The 25,016-nt window shown below is 50.2% G+C and overlaps 1 protein-coding gene across 4 annotated transcripts in view; it reads right to left on the bottom strand.

Moving 5' to 3' along the window:
• LOC101083886 (myosin-13) overlaps positions 1 to 25,016 on the bottom strand; it is a 70,856-nt gene that overhangs the window by 5,904 nt on the left and 39,936 nt on the right. For 2 of the 4 annotated variants that reach the window (XM_045045308.1, XM_045045309.1), the window contains 18 exons: positions 24,846 to 24,933; positions 20,474 to 20,591; positions 19,276 to 19,399; positions 17,899 to 18,035; positions 16,926 to 17,181; positions 14,447 to 14,689; positions 12,247 to 12,423; positions 11,485 to 11,630; positions 11,306 to 11,396; positions 9,159 to 9,548; positions 6,294 to 6,420; positions 6,096 to 6,214; positions 4,462 to 4,658; positions 3,893 to 4,076; positions 3,347 to 3,512; positions 2,332 to 2,456; positions 1,251 to 1,559; positions 972 to 1,175 (listed from right to left, as the gene is read on the bottom strand). In XM_045045308.1, the coding sequence (XP_044901243.1) occupies positions 972 to 1,175; positions 1,251 to 1,559; positions 2,332 to 2,456; positions 3,347 to 3,512; positions 3,893 to 4,076; positions 4,462 to 4,658; positions 6,096 to 6,214; positions 6,294 to 6,420; positions 9,159 to 9,548; positions 11,306 to 11,396; positions 11,485 to 11,630; positions 12,247 to 12,423; positions 14,447 to 14,689; positions 16,926 to 17,181; positions 17,899 to 18,035; positions 19,276 to 19,399; positions 20,474 to 20,591; positions 24,846 to 24,933 (3,201 nt within the window). The remainder of the gene's footprint in view (positions 1 to 971; positions 1,176 to 1,250; positions 1,560 to 2,331; positions 2,457 to 3,346; positions 3,513 to 3,892; positions 4,077 to 4,461; positions 4,659 to 6,095; positions 6,215 to 6,293; positions 6,421 to 9,158; positions 9,549 to 11,305; positions 11,397 to 11,484; positions 11,631 to 12,246; positions 12,424 to 14,446; positions 14,690 to 16,925; positions 17,182 to 17,898; positions 18,036 to 19,275; positions 19,400 to 20,473; positions 20,592 to 24,845; positions 24,934 to 25,016) is intronic. The other 2 variants (XM_045045311.1, XM_045045310.1) reach the window with 2 other exon arrangements.

Raw genomic sequence — 25,016 nt, forward strand, 5'->3', positions numbered from 1 at the left:
GGAGGGGCACAGAGAGAGAGAGAGAGAGAGAGAGAATCCTGATGCAGGGCTCAAACTCATGAACCGTGAGATCATGACCTGAGCCAAGATCAAGAGTTGGATGCTTAACCAACTAAGCCATCCAGGTGTCCCTAAAATGTGAAACAATTCTTTAAAAAAATTTTTTTAATGTTTTATTTTTGAGAGAGAGAGAGAGAGAGAATGAAGAGTGGGTGAGGGGCAGAGAGAGAAGGAGACACAGAATCGGAAGCAGGCTCCAGGATCTGAGCTGTCAGCACAGAGCCAAATGTGGGGCTTGAACTCATGACCATGAGATCATGACCTGAGCCAAAGTCAGGCGCTTAACTGGCTGAGCCACCCAGACACCCTGGTATTTTTCTTCTATTCGTGTGCTTGTATTGTCTATATTTTGCAACAAATAATTAAAAAAAAAAAACTTTCATAAAGGTAGGGGTGCCTGGAGTGCCTGGGTGGCTCCGTCGGGTAAGCGTCTGATTGGTGATTTTGGCTCAGGTCATGATCTCACAGTTTGCGTGTTTGAGCCCTGCATCGGGCTCTGTGCTGACAGTGTAGATCCTGCTTGGGATTCTCTCTCTCTCTCTCTCTCTCTCTCGGTCTTTCAAAAATAAATAAGTAAACTCAAAGAAATTAAAGAAACTTTTACAAATGTAACAACATAATGATTTTGAAAGACAATTCTCATTTTCCAAGGTTGTGGCTTGGATGTCTCCTCCTCCGGTCTCGTCATGTAATAATTCATCCTTGCCTTCTCTGATTTCCCCACAGCGTGCATCACCTTGTATCTTCAGCTTAAAGACAGCTCAGAAATCTGGCATCTGGAGCGTACTTACTCCAAGAACGAAAGCTTAAGGCGACTTGCTCTTGACCGCTGGTCGGGGAGGAAGGGAGGGTGCTGCCTTCCACTGTATGGGTGGCCTGCCTGCCCCCCGTGCCCCTCCGGACGGACGCACCTGCGAGTTCAGGAGCTGCACGCGATCGCTGGCGTCCAGAAGCTCCTGCTCCGACAGCCTGCGGGTCCGCTCGGTCTGCTCCAGGGCCGCCTTCAGCTCCTCCAGCTCCTCCAGCAAGAGGCCATTCCTGCGCTCCACAATGGCCAGCTGCTCCTTGAGGTCCTCGTTGCTCCTCAGGGCGTCATCCAGGTGCAGCTGGGAAGCCTTCAGGGAAAACCGGGCGTGAGGCCGGAGCCCAGGCCGAGAGCCCGCCGGGTCCGCCACGGCCTGCGCGCTGACCTTGAGCTGGCCCTGCACGGCGTGCAGGTGCTTCTGGGTCTCTGCCACCTGGCGGCTGGAATGGCCCAGCTGGATCTCCATCTCGTTGAGGTCTCCCTCCATCTTCTTTTTCAGCCTCAGGGCATCGTTCCGGCTCCGGATTTCGGCATCCAGCACGCTTTGCATGGCCTCTGCGGCCCGCTGGCTGTTTCTTTTCAGCTGCTCGATTTCTTCGTCCTTCTCAGTGACCCTGCGGTCAAGCTCGGATTTCACCTGGCTCAACTCCAGTTGGATGCGCAAGATCTTGCTCTCTTCGTGTTCCAGGGAACCCTGATGAAAGCAGACGGGTGACTGGGTGGGCAGCTGTCCTCTCAAACGGCTGTTTTCCTCCCCGTTACGAGAAAACGGGTGTTATTCTACCCGTTTTACAGAGAGCCAGAGGTCAAGCAATTTGCCCCCAAATGACCCTCCCAGTAATGAAACTGGAACTAAAACTTTGGATCTGTTATTAACAATTTTATGTCTTGGGGAGGAGGGAGCATCTTTTTGAGTGAGTAAAACCTTTACTGGGTGTGTCTATTCTAAGTGACCGTAAGTCAGGGGCCACTTATTCTCCAAAATGACAGGGTAATTGCTTTCCGGTCGTCCTGCGTTATGCAAATTTCCCTAGACACAGCTCGACTGTCCACCCGCCCTGCGCTGGCCACACCGATCAGGGCATCGGGACGCTGAGCCTATATGTTGCCTTTACAGAAGTCCCAGTGGCCAAAGATGGTTGTGTGTGACTGTCAAAACCGAGCAATTCTGAGACAGCTCTCAGGATGTTTGATGATGGTTTCTTGCTTCCTGAGAGGAAGACACTGAGGGCATAATGAACACATTTATTTATTTTCAAAAGGGGAGATGTGATGAGCTGAGCTGGAGGGGCCCCGGGAGGAGAAACACAGCACAGCTGTTTCCCCGGGGATGGCTGGATGTTAATTCCCATGAAGCCTTGGCATCTCCTGGCAGGAGACAGCCCCAAAGTCATGGTCTAGTCAGTCCCCCCTCCTTCAGGGTCCCGCCCTCCTGAGCTTCCTTGTGTCTTGCCCCAGACACTTACCTCCACCTCCTCCAGGGCCACCTGGAGGTCTGACTTTTCTTGCTCTACCTGCTTCTTGGTCTTTTCCACTTCCTGCAGATTCTTGCCAGTCTCTGCGATCTGCTCGGTTAAGTCGGAAATCTCTTCTGCAAAGGACGGGCTCGATTTAGATCGTTTCATCTGGTTCCAGTTGACAGCCGAGGCATTTTGCCAGGGATTTTGGGGATGGGTGATGCATTCACGTTTATATAGGATAGGATACAGTGGGACCCTTCAGGTGAGGGGTCAGCAGGACACAGGTTTGTTGCCTCACCTGAACTCTGCAGAGAGGAGTGGTAAGAACAACACCCTGTGGCCCTTAACACTTCACAAAGTATATAACAGGGTCATGGTGAGGGCCAGAAAAGGAAATTTGTGGATACGATGCATAGAATATAGGATCATCGTCTTTCGGAGCCAGAAGGAGTTTTAGGGGGTGTAGGATCTGGTCTGATTTTGCAGATCAGGGGTCCGAGGTCCTAAGGGATTTAGTGATATGCTGGAGGACACAATGCCACGTAGAGACGGAATCCATGGGGGAACTTGTTCTCCAAGAAGAGGTGAGCTTAGCAATTCATTTTGCCCTTTGTGCTGCAGAATGAGACCTTGGTGTGATGGCTGTACATGAGCAGGGCTGAGCTCCAGGGTCAGCTGAACAGATGGGAGGGTTTTGAGGGACAGCAGGAAGAAGAAAGAGGGAGGAGGCAAGAAGGGGTACGGGTGCAAACCTGGGGTGCGGAGAGAGCTCACCTTGCAGATTTTTTTAAAGCTTATTTATTATTTATTTGGAGAGAGACAGAGACAGCATGAGATGGGTAGGGACAGAGAGAGAGAGAGAGAGAGAGAGAGAGAGAGAGAGAGAAAATCCCAAGCAGGCTCCACACTATCAGCACAGAGCCCGACACGGGGCTCGAACCCACGAACTGTGAGATCACGACCTCAGCCGAAACCAAGAGTCGGACACTTAACGGACTGAGCCTCCCAAGCGCCCCATCACCTTGCAGATTTTTATTCTCCCGCCTCAGTGTCTCCAGCTGGTCCACCACCTCCTCGTAGGCATTCTGCATCTTGAAGATTTCAGTACTAAGTGACCTGGATCCTTTCTGAGCGGCTTCCAACTCAGCCTGACTCTCGTCCAGCTTTTGCTTCCACTCTGCAAGGACCTGGGAGATGACCAAGGGACACGTGAGCAGCAGAAAGGGCCAGGGGACCCGGGAGAGCCCATGAAAACAAGGAAACTGTGTCAGCAATGCCAGGGTTTCACCCTCCCGTCCTGGGGCCCCAAGAAACAGGTCTAGATCACGGGCCCCAGACTCTGCTATTCCCACAGGCCGTCTGCTGGGTTCCCATAGGTGTTTGGGTTCTCCAAGGGAACCTGAATCAGCTTGCTCTAAAAATTCACTTTGGAGAGACAGTCACAAAAGCAGAGAGGCGTTGCAAATCCCAACCGCCCACGCCGTGATTTGCTGCTCAGAGGGTCTCCCTGATGTGTGGGCATCTCACACATCCCAGCGTGAGAAGCCGGGGCTCTCGGGGGGCAGACCTTATCCAGGTCTCTCTGCTTCCTGTCCAGGATGGCACGGGCTGTGTTGGTGCGTTCCAAGTCCAGCATCAAATCATCCACTTCCCCCTGAAGCCTCTGCTTGGTTTTCTCCAGGGAGGCGCACTTGGCACTCACTGCCTCTGTGTTTTCCTCTGCTTCCTGGAGCCTCTGAGCCAGCTTTTTCCTAAAAGAACCAGAGTTTCCCCCCCCACTTGGCAAAGGTGGACTATTTCAGAACTACCTGTTAGACTGGATGAGGAGGAACAGTCTGTTCAGGACTGGAACTTGGTAAGACCAAGACCTGGAAGGTCATGAGTGGACAGGGTCTAGGTATCACCTGAAGAATTGCTAAGTGCTGGGTGGCAAAGCAGGCCAGCGAGAAGCCACCAAAGCAACAAGGTGGAGTGGACAGTCCCAGGGGAGGGACAGGGATGCCCCGTCTGAAAGCTTAAGAAAACTCAAGGGCCTGGAGAGGAAGGAAGAGAGAATCTCTCAAAGTAGGAAGAATTCTCTGTCTCTTCACTTGTGTCTTGGGGTCACCTCTCCCGCCGTAGCCCGGGACCCCGTACTTGGCCTCCTCCAGCTCCTCTGTGCGCTGGATGGCGTCCGTCTCGTATTTGGTCCTCCACTGGGCCACCTCGCTGTTGGCCTTGGACAGCGCCCTCTGCAGCTCGGCCTTGCCCTCCTGCTCCTCCTCGTACTGTTCCCGCAGCAGGTCACAGTCGTGGCGGGAGGACTGCAGGGCGTGGGCCAGCGCGTTCTTGGCCTGCGACAGTATGATGGTGAGGCTGCAAAGACGTCTATCTGGCCATCTTCCAAGCTAAGGTATTTCCACTTTAAACCAGCATTTCCCAACGTGAACCATTCCCAAGCTGCCTTCACAAAGCTTTGCCACACCTCCATACATCCCGTCTCATTTAAAATTTTTTTTAAAGCTGACCCCCTTATTATATTTAAATACGTGCATTTCAAAAGTAAACCTTTACACTGCATTAAATCGCAAGGCGTGAGCATTTGCCGTAAACGGGAGGGAACCGTTAGAATAAACGCCACGGAGAGAAAGCCGAGTTATCCGTCACCTTCTAGCTAGGTACTTTCGGCCGTGGCTCTGTGGCTGAGGCCTCCTCTCTGTATAACGAAAATAAGCACCTGCTAGAGAGATGGTGTCCAACTTGGGGTCTTTTCCTTATGCGATCAGAAGAATTGAAGCAGAACGAGAAAGGAGTAACGTTCTCCTTGTTTGAGGCAACGTTAGGGAAAGCTCTCCCTGAGCTTGGCTGCTACTGTATCCCGGCCTGAGGACAGCCTCGTGCCTAGAGTGGATCTTCTCGCTGCTTGTTCGTACTCTGCTTCTTGCCACAACCCCCACCCCAGCCCACTGAAGGCCCTTAGCATATGATAGGAAGATGGCAGACAAAAAGCGCTCGTTCTTTTTTTTTAAGGGTATGCGGAGCTCGGGAGAACTCTGAAAGGTTGCCTTGTGAATCTTGGCCGGTGCATGGCAACCTCGAAAATCACCGAATGCAGCTTTGTGGACTCCTGGACTCCCATTCTAACGCCTGAACACACATCGGCAGCATTTATGAGGCACCTGCTGTGTGCGCTGTTCTACGCACTGTACCTACCGTTTACCACGAGGGAAAAATTATTCTTGCCTAGGCATTTATAGATCAGTGCGGGGGAGGGAATGGGCACGATGGACATAAATATCTCGATATCGAAGTCAAGAACACGATGATGATGTGCATATTTATGTACGTGTCCCAAATGTGTCCCTAAAGCCATGCGGTGTTTTTGGAGGAGGAGAGCTTAAGAGCGGGTGTTGTAGCAGGTGATACATGAGTGATGTGGAAGAAAGAGGAGGGCGTTTCGGGTGGTCAGGATAAATGGCTGAGCAGGGGGAAAGGATACACAGAGAGAGGCAGAGGAAGTCAAGCTGGTGCAGTGAATGGGGCCGGGGATGCCCTGGCTGGAGAGGCATGTTTATCAGACCACCTCGTGGGGAGCAGAGGAACCCAGAGGATGGGGCACCCTGGCTCTGAGGAAGGAGATCCAAGGTCAAAGTCCCGTAATCTCAGAGAACAGGTTCCTGTAGGTTCCTATGCAGCAGAGGAGAAGCTTTCTACCTCCTGCGGTCACACTGCCTCCAACCATTTTTTGTGGCTTCTCAGGTTGTGACTGTGCCAGAAAGAGGCATTCTTACCTTGGTTTCTTCTTCCAGTTGCCTCTTAAGCTCCTCCAGCTGCTGGGTGAGGGCCTGCTTGCCTTTGGTTAGCTGTGAAATCAGAGACTCCTTCTCTTCCACTTGATGGCTCAGCTCCCCTACCGAACAGAGGCATGAGTGTTGCACACCGTCCTCTCCCGTGGCCTGGCTGCACCCCAGGGCCCTGCCCATCCTTACCATTTTGGGTCTGCAGTCTTGCCTTCTGCATGTTCAGATCATGGATCAGCTGTGTCTGTTGGTCATCCTTGGCCTTGATCTCATTAAACTGGTCTTCCACGGTCCGGCACATTCTCTCCATGTTACTCTTTTAAGAAAGAAGTCAACACGAATGGGAAAAATGGGTTTCCGGTGTCCAGGACTGAACTGGGAAGTATGGTGGCTTAGGCTTCTTGTCAGGTAAAATAAAACAAATTTGCTCATGTTTATTTTTGGGAGAGAAAGTGAGACAGAGCGTGAGCAGGGGAGGGGCAGAGAGAGAGGGAGACACAGAATCCGAAGCGGGTTCCAGGCTCTGGGCTGTCAGCGCAGAGCCCGACATGGGGCTCGAACTCATGAACCCCGAGATCATGACCTGAGCCGAAATCAACAGATGCCTAACCGACTGAGCTACCGAGGTGCCCTGAACGTCAGTTTAAAAAATTACAATCCCTTCAGATTTGCTTTATTTTTTTCTGTCTGTGAATACTGCTTCGCCCCAATAAGTTGGAGCAACAGGGTTTTGGTAGCTAAGTATTGATTGGTTTGTAAAAGACACCTTTGAGGAGATGCTATTCAAAGGAACCCCAGAATCTTCTTGCAATGTAAGTAATTTGATTGCCATTGGAATAATACTACCTTCTGATTTGTTTGCAAGCAGTATATTCAGGTGACAGTGTCGAACATTTCACTCAATTATACAAAAGGTTCTGTATGGTAGAGATAGCAGGAAGGGAGTCACTCCTGTAGCCTCTAGTTGGCCTGTATTTTTGTGAAATTTGTTTCAAAACCTTGCATATATTATCGACTTCTTCCTCCCGCCTCATGTAACACAAGATAAATGTATTGAGTGCATATTTTTCCTTAGACTGTGAAGTATAAGATGGCAGCAGAAGAGTCAGGGGTAGGGGCACCTGGGTGGCTTAGTCACTTGAGTGTCCAGCTTCCACTCAGGTCATGATCTCACGGTTCATGAGTTCAAGCCCTGATTCTGGCTCTGTGCTGATAGCTCAGAGCCAGGAGCCTGCTTTGGATTCTGTGTCTCCCTCTGTCTCTGTGCTCCTCCCCTGCTTGTGCTCTCTCTTTCTCTCTCAAAAACAAACATTTTAAAAAAAAAGAAGAGGCAGAGATATTAGATTCTAAGGAAGTTCTCAAAGTGCTTAGGATATCTTTAAGAAAATGACATATGAACATAAAATAATTTTATCTGGGGTAGTTGAAAAAGAGACAGCAGACTCACAAGGAGAAACAAAATCAAAGGATACAACAACTTAAAAAAAATAAAGCAATATAAAAGACTTCCTCCACTGGATTTAAAATTTTTTTTTTAACGTTTATTTATTTTTGAGACAGAGAGAGAGCATGAACGGGGGAGGGTCAGAGAGAGAGGGAGACACAGAATCGGAAGCAGGCTCCAGGCTCCGAGCCATCAGCCCAGAGCCTGACGCGGGGCTCGAACTCACGGACCGTGAGATCATGACCTGAGCTGAAGTCGGACGCTTAACCGACTGAGCCACCCAGGCGCCCCTCCACTGGATTTTAAAATTGAGAACCGAGAGCGGGAAGCATGACAGAGAAAGGGAGGTGACAAGGCGGTGCTGCATGTGGGTGCTGCCATCCTCACTCCTAACCCAGGCAACCCTGAGACCTGGCCTGTGTGTTACGGGGGAGAGGGACAGAGATGGAGACAGAGAATACATAACTCCTGAGAGGGAGGACAAAGCCAAGAAGGGCAGAAAACCGGGGAGGCAAGCAAGAGAGAAAAAGGAGTGGCAGTCAGGCAGTGAGGAAGCAATCAAGACGAAGCCCCGGCTGTGAATCCAGATCCTAAACAAGGACAGCAAGAGGCACCACGAATCTAGAAGCGCATAGTCACTCCGTGAGGAAGGTTTGCCTTGAAGTCACGCAGGAGCGGCTTTACCATGAATCTGGTGAGGTTTGAGCTTCACAACCCTCACTTCCAGGGGCCCTAGAGCATGCAGGTGGCTATAAAAGGTTCCAGGTGGGGAAGGAAGCTGTATGCAAGCAGAAGAATATATTTCTAGGGAGGCATTTCTGGCAAATGGCCCGAAGAGGTGTCAGAAGACGGGGACCTGATTTGTTTTTCTCACTCTAAATGAGTATTTACTTTTGTGCTTAACTTTGTATTTATAATGTTGGGTACATTTTATTTTTCATTTTTAATTTTTTTTTAATTTATTTTTGAGCAAGAGACAGAGTGTGAGAGGGGGAGGGGCAGCGAGAGAGGGAGACACAGAATCAGAAGCCGGCTCCAGGCTCTGAGCTGTCAGCACAGAGCCCGACGCGGGGCTCGAACTCACAAACTGCGAGATCATGACTTGAGCTGAAGTCGGACGCTCAAGTGACTGAGCCGCCCGGGTGCCCCTAATTTTGAGTACATTTTCTTAAAGAGCCCCTCCCCTCCTGAGTTTTACTTCGAGCGGCACAAAACTCGGATCCGCCCCTGTTCTCACGCATAACTTCACATTGGTAATGCCACCTGGGACTAACACGGTGGCTAGGGAGGAAGTGGCATGTAGAAAACCATGCCCAGCAAGCCCCTTTGGTACAACCCATCAATCGATTTAGCTGTAGAAAATGCCAGATGGGTTGGAAGGTTCTGAAAGCTTTCTGAGACTCTGGGAAGGATGATGAGACCTTGCATCGCAAGGAGATCATTGGGTCAAGCTTGAATGCCCGGAATGGATTTCGGGTGTTGGGAGCAGGAAGAATTGGGGGAGAATCGGTTTAGAAGGGGAAGTGAATTCACGGGCATCAAATTACATCTGCCCCCTGGGCAGGTGGATGTGACTGCCTCACACTTGCTACGAGCAGGGAGTCAGGTACCTTGGCCTTGGAGACGGTCTCCATGTTACTGGCCAGGTCGTCGATCTCCATCTTCAACTCGCTCTTCTCCTTCTCCAACTTCTGCTTGACCCTCTGTAGGTTGTCTATCTGCTCCCCCAGCTCGGCCACGCTGTCCGCGTGCTTCTTCCTCAGGGTGGCCGCCGTGGCTTCGTGCTGCAGGGTGGCCTCCTCCAGGTCCCTGCGCATCTTCTGGAACTCGGCCTCCCGCTTCTTGTTCATCTCGATCTGGGCGGAAGTGGCCCCGCCGGCTTCTTCCAGCCGCTCGCTGATCTCCTCCAGTTCGCGGGAGAGGTCGGAGCGCTGCTTCTCTGCTTTGGCCCGGGAGGCCCGCTCTGCCTCGATTTCCTCCTCCAGCTCTTCTGTGCGGGCCTGAGAGAGTCACTGCATCAGGCATATTGGGGAGGGGGGAGTAGCCCTCTTTGGAAGGGGCAGGGTGGTGAGGGACTGAGGGTAGGCATCACAAAGAAAAGGATATGCTAGGGGCACCTGGGTGGCGCAGTCGGTTAAGCGTCCGACTTCAGCCAGGTCACGATCTCGCGGTCCGGGAGTTCGAGCCCCGCGTCAGGCTCTGGGCTGATGGCTCAGAGTCTGGAGCCTGTTTCCGATTCTGTGTCTCCCTCTCTCTTTGCCCCTCCCCCGTTCATGCTCTGTCTCTCTCTGTCCCCCAAAAAATAAATAAACGTTGAAAAAAAAAATTTAAAATAAAAAAAATAAATAAATAAAAAAAAGGATATGCTAGAACATTAAATTAGTGAGGAACAAACTTGGAAACAGTCTAAATGTCCATCAATATGGGACTTGTCGGGCTCTGTGCTGCCAGCTCAGAGCCTGGAGCCCGCTTCGGATTCTGTGTCTCCCTCTCTCTCTGTCCCTCCCCTGCTCATGCTCTCTCTCTGTCTCAAAAATAAATAAAACATTAAAAGAAATAAAAAAAAAATATGGGACTTGTCAAATCCACCATGATGGGGCCGTGTTCCAGGAGTTTGTGAAGGGTTAGACTGGACCCATGTCTATCACAGACAGGTCTGCAGGGGTAAGTTGTGGGGCCCTTGAGTGGCTCAGTTGGTTAAGCATCCGACTTCAGCTCAGGTCATGATCTCATGGTTCGTGGGTTTAAGACCCGCATAGGGTTCTGTGCTGATGGCTCAGAGCCTGGAGCCTGCTTCGGATTCTGTGTGTGTGTGCCTCTCTCTGTCCCTTCCCTGCTCTCACTCTCTCTTTCTCTCTTTCTCAAAAATAAATAAAGATTTAAAAAATTAAAAAAAAAAAAAGAAAGAAAGGAGCAAGTTGCAGAACCAAAGCCTCTGTGGTATCATATTTAAACTAAGAGATATAAAATATCCATATACTTAATGAATATATTTACACGCATAAATATATATGTAAATATATAGTTTAATGTTCTTGTTCCTTTATAGTTTAATGTATATGTGCACATACATATGTATGCATTAATATATCCTATTAGTTTCTTTGGGTCTTTTCGTAAAAAAAGATTTTATTTTTATGTAATCTCTATGCCCAACGTGGGGTTTGAACTCACAACGCCTAGATCAATGTACATAAATCCACAGCAAAAGACCCCGGAGGATACACATCCCACTGAGAGTGGGAGTGACTTTTTTTTTAAGCTCATTTATTTATTTTGGGAGAGGCAGAGACAACATGTGGGGGAGGGACAGGGAGAGGGGGAAAGAGAGAATCCCAAACAGACTCCATGTTGTCAGTGCAGAGCCCAATGCGGGGCTCAAACTCACCAAGCTGTGACATCATGACCTGAGCTGAAATGGAGAGTCAGACGCTCAACTGCCTGAGCCACCCAGGTGCCCCAGGAGTGACTTTTGAGAAGATGTGGAGAGCACCCAGCTCACTGGTGGTGATCAAAGCACCCTTACCAATCCCATTTAGGCAACACTGTAATATTCTCAAGGAGATTGCCTGTGTGCTACTGAGAAAATTAAGGTGTTAATTTCAGAGACATAAAGGGAAGGACAGGACATTCTGGCTCTGAGGACAGGAGGAAAACCAGCAGCTAAAGAAACAAAGAAACAAAGAAACAAAGGGAGAAGGGCAGGAGGGACCCTTGCAAAGGGTTTTCAGGGTGGGGAGGGTTTTGATGTTTCCACCTGTAGTTCTTTGATCTTCTTTTGTAATTGCAAACCGTGTGCTTGTTCCTCCTCAATTTTGGTTTGTAACTGACTGATGTCAAACTCCTTCCTGCAAATATAACACGAAATACAAGCCTTTTAAAGGGCGTCGACTGGCTTTCAGGCTCAAACACAGAGGTCAAACATGAAATACCTACTTTTTCAATTTCTCCTCTAGTTGTTGCTTATCATTTTCTAGATCCATGATGGATTCCTGGGACATTTTCAGGTCTCCTTCCAGCTTCCTCTTCATTCTCTCCAGGTCCGCCCGGAGCTTCTTCTCCTGCTCCAAGGAGCCCTCAAGCTGGGGAGACGTGGGTGCAAAGGTTGAGACCCCGGGGAGAACGTGAGCTCGTCCCTTGAGCCAGTGTGGCCGCCCACGGCTTCTGAGGACCTAGATTGAACACCGTCACTCCTCCCTCGCTCACATGCATGGTGGTGGGGGGGGGGGGGGGTGATGAGTGCAAATCAGTGAGTGTGCCCGTGTGTGGGTGCACGAGGGCGTGTGAGGAACAGAAAAACTGATGCCATCCAGACAAGTTCAAGCCACAACCGTGAGTGAAACCTGAAAAACCTCAGACGCGGTTCTTGCACCGAGAACAAAAAATGTTAACACGATGGGGAACAATGGTCATTGTCATGGTTACTGAACACTCTCCACCTCCTGAGATTTTTCCACGGAAACCCTCCGAGGTGGATCTGGGTGTATCCCCATTTCAAGAGGTGGAAACCGAGGCTGAAGAGTTTAAGGGTCTCACTCAACACTCCAGGCTCCTGTGGAGGGGGCTGAGGTCCAGACTCAGGGATTCTGATTCAGAGTCAGAAGCTGGACCCCCACCCCCACCCCCACCCCACCCCACCCCCTTGCCCGTGCTTCTGCAAGCAATAGCTCTTAGAACGCAGTGGTAAAATCTCCTTACATCATCCGTTTGCTGTTCCAGCTTGACATTTATTTTGATTAGACCGTTGACTTTATCCTCCTCAACCTGGAGATCATCCAATGTTTGCTGATGGGCCTCCTGCAGAGACTTCTTCTCTTTGGTCAATTTGGAAATGTTTTCCTCTAGTGCTGTCATTTCCTCAGAAAGATTCTTTACCTGGAAGAGTATCAACACAATCGAATCGTGCAAACAATGAAGTCAGGGGCTTCCAGCAGAACCTACATTGTTCATTTTCTTTACTTTCTCTTTTTCATTCTTTTTTTTTTTTTTTTGCCACTGCCTCTTTACCTCCCTGGCAGGTGCTTAGTGTGTCGTTGGGTGTATCATCCTGAAACTGGCAGTCTATGAATTCTTAATCTTCCTGACTGGCCTGCACAGAGAGCCTCAAATCCTCCCGTTAGGAACATTCCTTCAGAGAGGGTTAGGGATCTCACAGGGCAGCATATTGATAGATGCAGATAGGGTGCCTCTGAAGGATAACCGATCAATCTGTATTTATCATAATATATCAATGAGAATTTGGGGGTTAGAATAAGGTAGGAAGCATAAGGAAAGAGATGCAGTGCTATGCAAGAGCATCCAGAATGGGAGTCTTGTGCTGTCAAGAAGCAGAAGGCGGGGAACCAAATGTGAAGTTGCAAGGCATTTGTTTGTTTGTTTGTTTATTTATTTATTTATTTATTTATTTATTTATTTTTTAATGTTTATTTATTTTTGAGACAGAGACAGAGCATGAACGGGGGAGGGGCAGAGAGAGAGGGAGACACAGAATCCGAAGCGGGCTCCGGGCTCTGAGACATCAGCACAGAGCCCGATGCAGGGCTCGAACCCACGAACCGTGAGATCATGACCTGAGCCGATGCCAGATGCTTAACCCGACTGAGCCACCCAGGCGTCCCTGAAGTTGCAAGGCATTTAAATTAAACTTTGTTCCACATACGACACCCTTCCAGATCAGAGGTTGTTAAGCACCTGACTTGTGGGCTGAATCTGGCCGAAGACACGTTTTCTTCAGTCCATGTAACAGTTTACAACTTTTGAGTTAAGTTACCAGGGTGGAAAAAGGAAAAACAGTTTCACATGAGATCTGGACTCCTGGCTTCTCATGGAAAATCAGAGGCTTTGGCGACAATGGATTCCCATTCCCACCGGGAGGCAGTTGGCTAGAGCCAAGTCATGGCTGCCATCTTGGACAGGGCAAATGCCCTTCTGTTTGCCACAATCTCCACCCCTCCCGATTGTCCCTTTCCCCTACTCCTGGTTGTCTAACCAACACTGACTCTGGGTCGTCTCACACCAGGTCAACCCTATCCCTTGCTCTATCTCATTGGCAACCATTACGATGTGAATCAGGTGTTGCATTTTTCACTTGTTTCTGTAAAATGTGTATTCTTGTGCGTACATGTGATTTTTAGTTCACGTGAATGGTATGGTATTGTACCTTTCATTTCCCTATTTTCAGCGTTAGGTCTTTCGTATCCATCTTGGTGCCCTGTGTGTACAAGCCTGGTGTTCCTGCTGGCTTTGTAGAACTCCCTGATGGGCATCTTCTACTCCTCAAATGTCCGCTCCCCAGTGTGGACCCTGATACTGCCTCTGGCTCTCCCCCACCACAAGCGATGCTACTGAATGTGTCCCCTTTTGGGCTGGTGGGAGAATTCCCTGGTCTAGACACTCAAGAGCAGAATCATTGGGTCAAAGGATATGTGGATTCTTAATGTGACCAAGTATTTCCAGATGCTTTCCTGAAAGCTGTATCAGTCTATACTCTGCCAGTAACACACAAGAGTCCCTGTGCCCCCACGTCCCTGCGAGCGCTTGGTGTGATCCAGCTTTCTGCCCCTGTCCCCACCTGCCTGCCTCATCGTCTGCCTGGCCCCTGGAGGCACTTGGGTTTGCTCTTCCTGGGACAAATGTAAGTGATGATGAATAAGACGCCATCCTTCTTCTCCAGGATCACTTCCTTTGTGCAGGATGGGTTGGGGCTGGAAGTTTGGGGTGCAGCCAGCCAGGCAGGAGGAGGGTTGAGCAGAGTCTCCAGGCTCCAGAATGAGGCAGAGGAGAGGACTGGGTGGGACCTCACTAACTGTCCGTCCGTTCCTACCCCTGACCTCAGGCAATGTCTCCTCCTCACAGAGAGGGAGCTCCAGACACTCTGGGGACCCCTGGGGTTGCCCACCTTGTTCTCAGTGGCATGTTTCTCCTTTTCCACTTTTGTCAGGGTCAGCTCCAGATCGTCGATGTCTCTCTTGAGGGATGAGCATTTATCTTCCAGGTTTCTCTTCTTGGCCACCAGCTCCGAATTTATCTCTTCTTCCTCTTCCAGCCTCTCGCTCAGCTCCTTGACTTTGGCTTCCAGTTGAATCTTGCTTTTGATGAGTCCCTCACACCGCTCCTCTGCGTCCATCAGATTTTCTGTTTCCTGAAAGAGCCAGATCATTGTGTTTTGGTCAGACTCTCGGCAAACCTTACAAGGGAAGGGCTCTGCCCTCCAAAAGCCCACTATCTAGACCTAAGCCAAGGAATAGGTCACACACAAAAACATGCACCTGCACACACACTCGCGTGCACACACACACACACACACACACACACTCACATGTCTAAATGCAAACACACATGCACACATTCATGTGCACACACGCACACGTGCACACACACTCATTGGCACAGATGCACACACACCACTTATATACCATTTGTATACACCTTTTTAAAAATCTTTATTTATCTTTGAGAGAGAGAGACAGAGTGTGAGCAGGGGAGGGGCAGAGAGAGAGGGAGACACAGAATGTAAAGCAGGCTCCAGGCTCTGAGCTGTCGGCACAGAGCCCGACGTGGGGCTCAAACTCACGGGCCGTGAGATCATGACCTGAGCCGAAGTCAGATGCTTAAACCAACTGAGCCACTCAGGCGCCCTTGTATACACCTTTTTAAAAAAACCACCAGGGACATCCACTTACTAGAAAACACCTAAAATAATTGCAAACAAAGGAGTGCATGAAGTTCATAAAGCTTCTGCAAATTTGTCAGATTTGGGCACTGGCCATTTCATGCTTCCATCTGCTAGGGGGTGAAAAACGACTCATCTACTCGATGTTACCACCAGCTAAGTGGCATTTTTGAAACATTACTACCTTTTCACTTTCAATGGAAAAGTCCTGTCGATGCCTAGTTAGCCCTGCCTCCTGGAGCCACAGGGCAGAAAATTCAAAACAGACAGGAATGAAGTGATAACATACAAATGTATCCCAGAAGGCTCTGTAATGAGTCTCTTGGACAGACCAAGATTAGCTAATTATATTCTTAAACTTAATTGGGCTACTTCTTTTTATATAAGAGTTGTAAAAACTGGACACACATCCCAAGGTTATGGATAAGAATAAGTGTGTGTGTTAACTGAACATGTACTACGTGCTAGGCATTTTGCATGCAGGGACTCATCTGATCCTCCCCATAACCCTAGGACATGGGTGCTATTACTGTGCCCATTTTACAGATGAGGAAACCGAGGTACAAAGAGGCTAAGAAACTTGCCCGAGGCAACACAGCCATCAAGTGGATATAAATCTAGCTCTCTGGTTCCAAAACTAGTCCTCTTGCCCACTCGGCTTGGGAAAGTGCTCTTAATAACCACCTGTACTGACTGGAAAGTGAACAACGGAGGAGAAAATGCTTTGCAAGTGCCAGGCATTTAGGAGTTCATTCAAAAGGGCAAATGATAAGCATCTTAACTTGTGTATTGATACAATTATTGTACCAGGATGTCACATACTAGGTATGGTTTCGTTTCCCAATTTCCTTGATTTTAAAAATGCTTCGAGGTACCTGGGTGGCTCAGTCCATTAAGCGTTGACTTCGATTCAGGTCATGATCTCACTGTTCGTGAGTTTGAGCCCTGCGTCCTGCTCTGTGCCTACAGCTTGGAGCCTGGAGCCCGCTTCGGATTCTGTGTCTCCTTCTCTCCCTCTGCCCCTCCCCCGCTCAGGCTCTGCCTCTCTCTTTCTCAAAAATAAACATTAGAAAAAAAATTTTTTAAATAATAAAAATGCTTATCAGGGCGGCTGGGTGGTTCAGTCAGTTGAGCGTCCAACTTCGGCTCAGGTCATGATCTCACCGTTCGTGGGATTTAACCCCACGTTGGGCTCTGTGCTGACAGTGCGGAGCCTGCTTGGGATTCTCTCTCCCTTTCTCTCTGCCCTTCTCCCGCTTGCGTGCGCACACACACACACACACACTCTCTCTCTCTCTCTCAAAATAAATAAACTTAAAAAATGCATACCTTCAAAGCTTTTTTTTTAGTAGAATCCTATTATCAAAACCATATATATATAATTACTCTTTCTCCTTTGAATTATTTTAGTGTTTTATTTTAGTTACATGAGTTTCCGGTGCATTCCGGACAGTTTTTAATTATGATGACAGACACATTCCCTTCTGGAAGACAGAGACAAATGAGGGCGAGCAGAAATTCACTTTGTAGACTTGCCCCCAGCAAGCACCTGTGCTTGGGCTAAACCAAGCCCCTCATCCCTGCCTCCAACTGGCTGCAATACTCTGTAGTGCCACTAGGTGGCACCACTGCCCCTTGAATCGATGCACCTGCTGGGGCCTCCCTTTTGTTCCTCTTTTTCTAGCCTCCTCAGGAAGGTACTTACAGACTGGACCTGTAGCTGGAGGTCATTTTTTTCCTGCAGCAGGGTCACCATCTTCTCCTCCAGCTCCTTCCGGCGAGCCTCGGATCTGGCCAGCTCTTCCTTGGCCCTCTCGAAGTCCTCCTTCATGGTGGCCATCTCCTTCTCGGCCTCCGCGCTCTTGAGGAGGGGCTTGATCTTGAAGAACAGGTTCATCCAGGGCCAGTGCTTGACGTTCATGAAGGCGCGGATGTTGTACTGGATGCAGAAGATGGACTCCCTGTTCGCCCAGTAGGACTGGGGTTACTGAACCACAGCAAGGACTTGTGTCCACCCCCACCTGCCCCGTGGGCCCAGACCCTTCACCCTTCCCCGCTACGTGGGAAGCAGGGACGGCTGAGCCGTGCAGCTCCTGTGAACCCTGCAGTGCTCTCTGAGGGTTCAGAGGAAACAGCACTCGTTGAGGTTGGGAGCTGAGGGAGGACACGGGCCATCTGTGCCTTCCATGGCTCCCCAGCCCGATGACCCAGCCTTGCCTCATTAACTCGGTGCAGGGGAGCCCGCGTTGAGCGCCCCTCCCTCCTCGCTCCCACCATGGTGGCCTCCAAGCCCTCTTTTCTCAGGCCATGCAAAGCTTGCTTCGGAAAGTTCTTTCTTCTTGCTGACCCCTTCAGCCAGCCCCAACTCCCAGCCATGTGGAGGGCTTTCCTCACCACCCCCCCATTGCCCTGAACGTGACTCTGACATTGCACTTGTCACGGGCGTTACAGTCAAACATGCAAGTGTCTGCTTCCGGCCCGTCTCTGAGCTCCTGGAGGGAAGGACTCCTTTCTGCATCCCCAGCACCACACGGGGTCCCCAGCACAGAATGGCCGCTCAGCAGGTGTCGGTTAAATGAATGAATGAGGACGTTAGTGCCCCAAGACTAAAACCAGGAAGCAGCAGTCAGCTGCTAGGTAGGGAGGGCGGTGTGAGCTGGGACAAGGGTCCACATCACCTCCTCTCCATCATCTTCTTGAACTCCACCCGCATCAGGTACCCCCGGCAGATGGCCTGCGTATGTGTCATTAGGGTCACCAGCTTCTCGTCCCTCATCTCCTCCAGGAGTCCAAGAAGTCCGGCTTTGAAAAACACCTGAACCAGGGGAGACATGAGCCTGGCTTTGTTCTCAGCAGGTGTGGAACCTGGGCCCTCCCAGGAGCCTGTTTGTGTCCAAACCAGCCCCCGGCCTTCAGCACCCTGGCTTGGGACTGGCAGCCATCTGGGCTCCACAGTGGACCCTCCCGTGCCCTGTTCCAAAGTACATTCCAGGCCCCACCAACGCACAAGGACCGACTGGGTGAGGATGAGTCCAGAAGTAACCTCAGAACTCAACTGTGCCCCGATTAGGAGAAATCCACAGATAGTTCTGCCTCCCCATTCTCCTGTCTGTCTGCCCATCTGAGACTAGTCCCACCCTGAGCCCATGCACCCACGGCCCACACCAATGTTCCAAGGAAGCAGGGAACCCTTGGAGGCCAGCAGGCCCGGCTTGGCCCTTTCCAGGAGGGAGAGTTCTGGAGTCAGGCCAGTATTTGAAGCTGGCCTTGGTGCCTCAGTGTCCCTGGGACCTCGAGCAAATGTTTTGCCCCCTGGCCCGACCTGTAACCCCACGAGGTCAGAACCATCCTTATCACCTTCAGGATACTGGGAGGACCCAGTGCAAGGTGCACAGAGGCGGGGTCACAGGGCTGGCTCCACATGTGATCACTAGATGGCAGCCATTTTTATCTGTTGTAATCATTCCCTCCAAACTGTCACTGTTCCTGGAATCCTTGCTGTTTTCCTCTCTCCTTGACTCTTTTGTCCCATTTAAGAGTGCCTTTTCTTGGGACACCTGGGTGGCTCAGGTGGTTAAGTGTCCGACCTTGGCTTAGGTCCTGATCTCACGGTTCATATGTTCGAGTCCCGTGTCGGGCTCTGTGCTGACAGCTCGGAGCCTGGAGCCTGCTTCGGATTCCGTGTCTCCCTCTCTCTCTCTCTCTCTGCCCCTCCCCTGCTCGCACTCAGTCTCTCTCCCTGTGTCTCAAAAATAAATAAACATTAAAAAAAAAAAGTGCTTTTCTCTGCTCTCTCAGGACACTAGAACTTTCTATTGCTTTCCTCCATTGCTGAGGAGGCCCTGGCTTCCAAATTAAGCCACTAGCCACTTAGAAACAAACACAGAGACAGAACTCTCGACACCTAGACCCAGGCTGCCTCTGCTTGGCCTCCTGTGCAAAGGGGTTTCCAGGCTGACCGGACGGGTCAGAGCCCTTTCCCCCGACCGGCCGACGAGCAGCCTGGGGCTGTGGGTTACACGGGTTGGGAGTGTTCGCGCTTCACATGCTCTCACCTTGGTGTGGCCAAACCTATATTGCTCACGGTCCACGTCGATGGAGCTCAGCAGCTTCTCAGAAGCGTTTTTGCTGTCAATAAACTGGCCTTCGGGGATGGCGTTGGCGTTGAGGATCCGGTAGCTGAGGGGGGAGACAGGCTGATGAGATACCTCCCGGCAGCTGGGTTTTGGGGGGGGGGGGTGTCTCCGGGGAGAAGGGCCTCTGGCCACACAGAGCTGGGAAGGTGTTCCCTTCATGCACTTTGCTCTCTGTCCAGGCCCGGGGGCCTGAGAGCCCTGCCAGGGCCCGGGCCAGTCATTCTGTGACGACCCGGGTCAGGAAGGCCATGCCCTCCCCCGAGTAAAGACAGACTCCGGAGAGCCGCCGCGGTTTAGGCGACAAGACTCTGCCAGCAGTTGGCCAAGCACACAGGAAGCACACGCAAAGACCCCTCACCGGCACTCAAGTCCGGCACTGGAAGCTGGGTCAGGCCTACTCCCTACCTGGGCCCTCTCATCAGCATGGCGATGATAGGCCGGATGGCAGTTTCAGTTGAGGGACAACATTTCCTGAATGGATTCAATCCCCGAGAAAGACCCCGGGCTGTTTGCTTTCAAAGGAAATGGTTCTCATTTGACATAAAAGAACCTTGACATCAACTACGACTTGCAGACCTCTGGGCCTCCTACCTCTGGAGCGTCCCCTCCCTTCCTCTGTTCCAGACAAGGCCTGGACTTGACTTGTGGGCCCAGATGGCAGCTGGGAGGAGAGTGCTGGTCGGGAGCAGTGGGGCTCAAATGGGGATGATTTATTCCCCCCCTACGCCCCCACCCGTGCCCAGGGGACATGTGGGAATGTCTGGAGACGTTTTTGATCGTCCCAGTTTGGGTGGGATGTGCTTTGCTACCAACATTGTAGGTAGAGACCAGGGATGCCGCTAAAATCCTACAACACACAGAGCAGCCCCAACAGTCGAAGATTATCTAGCCCCGGATGCCAACAGTGCAGAAGTTGAGAAGCCCTGGTCTGGAGGGTTGGGGCTTGGACCTTGCGACCACTTGGGGCTGGCCCTGCACTTGCTTTGAGCTTAGATCATCCTCCAGCTCACGGAGACCCTGGGAGTCTGTGAGCTCACCCAACACCCAGCCGGAGGGGCCCCTTCGGGAAATGCACACAGTGCCCTCAAAAGGAGAGAGGCAAAGTCACGTGACCTACCGCTGTTTAAAGTCAGCATAGAGGATCCGGCTGGGGAATCCTTTCCGGCAAATCCGGATGCCCTCGAGGACCCCGTTACAGCGCAGTTGATGCATGACCAAGTAGTGGTCCATGACGCCTGGGGAGAGAAAGCCCCAGGGTGGGGGGGGGGGTGTCAGCAACTTTCCCGTCGTCTTTGACGGTCTGGCTGCCGTGAGACATGCCAGCACACCCAGACTTGAGTGGAAAGAGGCAGTGCCAGCTCTAAGATGGAGGGGTGGGGAATGGCTGGAGCCTACCTACAGCGTCACAGAAGAAATAGTCCCAACCTCCTAGGGACACTCGAGCGCTCCATTACTATGGGATAAAAGACCAAATACTGATCTTTAGCCTTGAGTCTGTAGCTGGGCTCCAAGGGAGAGCAGAATGGGTGTGGGTTCCCCTTGGACTTCCCATTGGAGAACTTGAGATGCCCTTCTCTACTCAAGGACAGGGATGTAGGCTCTGAAGGCTGTGCCTTTAGAGGGACAGAGAAGGAGAGGGCAGCATGAGCTCTGGGAAAGAAGGGGGACCACCAAAGCTGGGTGGGAGGAGAGGAGCCATAGGAACAAGCCCCCCAGTGGGGGTGCTCTTGGGTCAGGCACCAAACGGGGACTGGGAAAATTCTATACTGGGGCTGGGTGAGGGATTAGGAGCAGTATCATGGCTGTGTAATGGCTTTTCCTTGTGGGTTCCCTAAGTTGCTGGTTTGGGGGAGGGCTAAAGCTGTCTTTAATGAAACTTCTGGAAACTTCTAGAGGGCCCACACATTTTCCTGGTTGCTGGGTGGAGAGAGGACTATTCATTTATGCAGTTTTCAAAGTTCTGCTAGAGCTGTGCTGGCTGGTACAATAGTTTCTGGCCGCGTGTGGTTGTTTAAATTCAATAAAACGGCAAGTTCATTTTCTCGGTTGTGCTAGCCTCATGTCTCGTACCCAGTGGCCGCCATACTGGACAGCAAGACGTGAACATTTCCGTCATTCCCGAAGGTTCTACTGGACAGTGATTCTCTCGAGGAAGGAGTGGTTAAGACCAAGGAGAACTGTATCAGACACTCAGAGGACTTCTCGGGTGAACGAAGCTTAGGGCTCACCTCGTCCAGCTCCCAGTATTTGCCGGATGAGGATTTTGAGGGGCTCAGATGCTGGCTGTGCCATTTGCTAGCTGTGTGAACTTGGAATTTCTGTGCCCCCCCTTCCTGGAGACGTGAGGGTCCTGCTGGGTAGTCACAGAGCTGAGACTGGACCCCTCCTCCTCAGGGGCCCCTGCTTTTGCTGCAGGCTCAGAAGAGGGTTGACGTCTCACAGGGCTCTCCCGTGTCCCTCCCAACCCAGGCAGAGACGGTCTCTGAAAAGCCCATAAAAAGAATCCTCTTTGCCCTCTGACCCACGTGCAAGATTTCTGAAAAGTCCCCCGAGCTATTGCTTTATCTTTCTTGGGTTACTGTTGCTAAAGAATTTGCTCTTTACCCCTCATCCATCACCTCCGTCACTCCTTCCCTGCCATCTCAGCTCTGTGGGCAATCGTGTGAATCATGTTTCTTACACCCTGTGTCTTACGAGGCTTTGGCATCTTGGGGCCTTGCAGACCCCGAGGGGCTGCCCTTCCCAGAGCTGGCCTGTTCCAAGGATGACTAACTGCCCCCCTCCCCATGAGCATCCCCCTCACAGAGAAAATGAAGAGGCCCCACTAGGCGCCTTCCAAAGCGTCACCCAGGCTCCTGTATGTCTAGGGTCTATTCATTATGTAGTATATATATTACATATATGCATACATACAATACATATATTATACATATGTACATACATATAATATGTATTCCATTACATGTCTTAGTCTATTAGTCTAATAGTCTATTAGCCTATCAGTATGTATGTCTATGGTATTGTCTTAGTCTATTCTCAGAAATGGGAAAGAAAACAGAGAGGTGCCAGAGTGAAAGAGAAGCCAAATGGAGAGGAGGAGAGGGAGATTTCCCCACAATTCACCTTCCAAGAGAAAAAGTAAACCAGTGGACCGCCAGACACCCTGGGGGCCCCTAGAGGCACAGGCTGCAGCCAGCAGGATGTAACCCCCTGTCACTTGATATTTGCAGGCATGCGCCCTATGGGTAAGTCATGCCATACGTGTTTGATTTGTGCAAACGTGCCCATAAAACACCAATAACGGAACTCAATTTTCTTCATGATACAACATCCACACATAAGCCAATAATTTTGTTCGACGCTTAACCAGGGGGACAGCTCCGTTCCACCACTGGGGGAGAGATGGGCTGTGTGCTGGGCACGCTGGGAGGGGTGCAGCGTGCCCAGACAACGCGGGTCCCAAACAGCGTGGCAGCTGATTTTTGCCTTTGACTTAGACTTTCACGGAAGATGAATTCTACCACACATGGTAGACTTGCTTCTTCGGAGAATTAAAATGTCTGGCTTGGGGCGCCTGGGTGGCTCAGGCGGCTAAGCGTCTGACTTTTGGTTTTGGCTCAGGTCGTGGTCTCACGGTTTGTGGGACGGAGCCCCGCGTCGGGTTCCACGCTGGCAGTGCGGAGCCTGCTTGGGATTCTCTCTCTCCCTCTCTCTCTGCCCCTCCCTACCCATGCTCTCTCAAAATAAATAAGTAAGCACTTAAAAGTGAAATAAGTAAGCACTTAAAAGTGAAAAAATAAAATGTCTGGCTTTCAGTAGTAACAATAATAATAAATATAATAATATAATTGTAATGTAACCATTAATATAATAATCAATATAATTATTCATAGAATAGTAAAATCATTTCCCCACAATGTTATTATTGCTCTCATGATTATTATCATACATAATGTTATCATCATAATTCTTCTCATAATACGAATAACAACTGTTGCTATTATAATTGAGAGCTGACATCTGTGTGTTCGCGATGTGCTTGGCCTCAGTTAAAATGCTTGACATCGAATCCTCACTGCAATCCTCTAAGGCAGTTTATTATTTTTCTTAATAAAATTTTTTATGTTTATTTATTTTTGAGAGAGAGAGAGACAGAGTGTGAGTGGGGGAGGGGCAGGGAGCGAGGGAGACCCAGAATCTGAAGCAGGATCCAAGCTCCGAGCCATCAGCACAGAGCCCGACGCAGGGCTGGAACCCACGAATCGTGAGATCATGACCTGAGCCGAAGTCAGATGCTTAACTGACTGAGCCACCCAGGCACCCCAGGTTATTTTTTTTAAACTGTATTTATTTATTTTGAGAGAGAGCACGTGAGTAAGGGAGGGCTAGAGAGAGAGAGAGGGAGAGAGAGAGAATCCTACTTTCAGTGCACAGCCTGATGTGGGGCTCAATCCCAGAAACCGTGAGATTATCACCTGAGCGGAAACCAAGAGTTGGACACTTAACCAACTGAGCCACCCAGGCGCCCCTAAGGCAGGTTAAACGAATTACTATTTACAAAGTTTACAAGCACTCATTAAATAAATGAATGGCTAACTAAATGAACGCATGCATAAAATGCCACTTTAATGCTCGTTTTATAGCCCAGAAAGCAGAAGTCCTCAGCTAAGGTTCCCATGGGCGGTGACAGGTGAAACTGGGGTTTTCTCCTCCAGCCTTCGGATACCTCCGGTCACTTGTCACATTGCCAAGGCAGGACACTCTCTCATGTTTGGGACAGATAACTCGGCTGCCTCAGAGCCACAGCTCTGTGTGACCGTGTGTTCTCTCTGTGACAAATGACCCTAAGCCACACCTATACTCTTAAGAATATTTGTGGATCTGGGATTGAGTGATGGTTAAAGGTCTATTGTACTGCACAGTTTTCTAGATCTACAGTTCTCAGTTTTCCCATCTGTAAAATGCAGACGGTTGTTAGCAATAGAAAGAGTAGCTGCATACCATACAGACTCAGGAAACAGGTGTTACTGCTGCTGTTTTAACTGTAAAATACCCCAGACGCGGTGACTGTCTTTGGGAGAAAGGGAGCCACGGGGCCCTGGGAGAACCTTAATGAAAGTCACGGATCCAATGTGCCTTCATACGTATGTACAGACACTACTTTGGATCTGACCTCGGAGGAGGGATTGCCAGATACAATATAGGATGCCACGTTGAATTTGAATTTCAGATACAGCGAACCAGTTTTTAGTACGCGTATATCCCAAATATTGCGTGGGTCATCCTTACACAAAGAAGGTTTTCATTGTTTATGTGAAATTTGAACTTGACAGGGCAGCTGGTATTTTTATTTGCGAAACCTGGCAATCTTGCTTCGTAGACGATGTTGAGGAGTAATTAAGGCTATATAACGCTTTCTTTGGGGAAACACACACACACATGCATGCAGGCATGCATGCAGAGTCCTGTTCTGATGGATTCTTACTCACCAGGAGTCTTGGTCTCATTGGGAATCAGGCATCGCACAAAGTGAGGGTGGGTGCTCCTTAAATTTGTCATCAGTTTGTTTAAATTTTCCTGGGACACAAATCAGAACAAGCACGTTTAACTTGGTAAATGCCATTTCGCCGGGCAGAAAAACAACAGAATGTGGAACTTGC

Source organism: Felis catus, chromosome E1 (genome assembly GCF_018350175.1).
Source record: "Felis catus isolate Fca126 chromosome E1, F.catus_Fca126_mat1.0, whole genome shotgun sequence".
Taxonomy (NCBI): Eukaryota; Metazoa; Chordata; class Mammalia; order Carnivora; family Felidae; genus Felis; species Felis catus.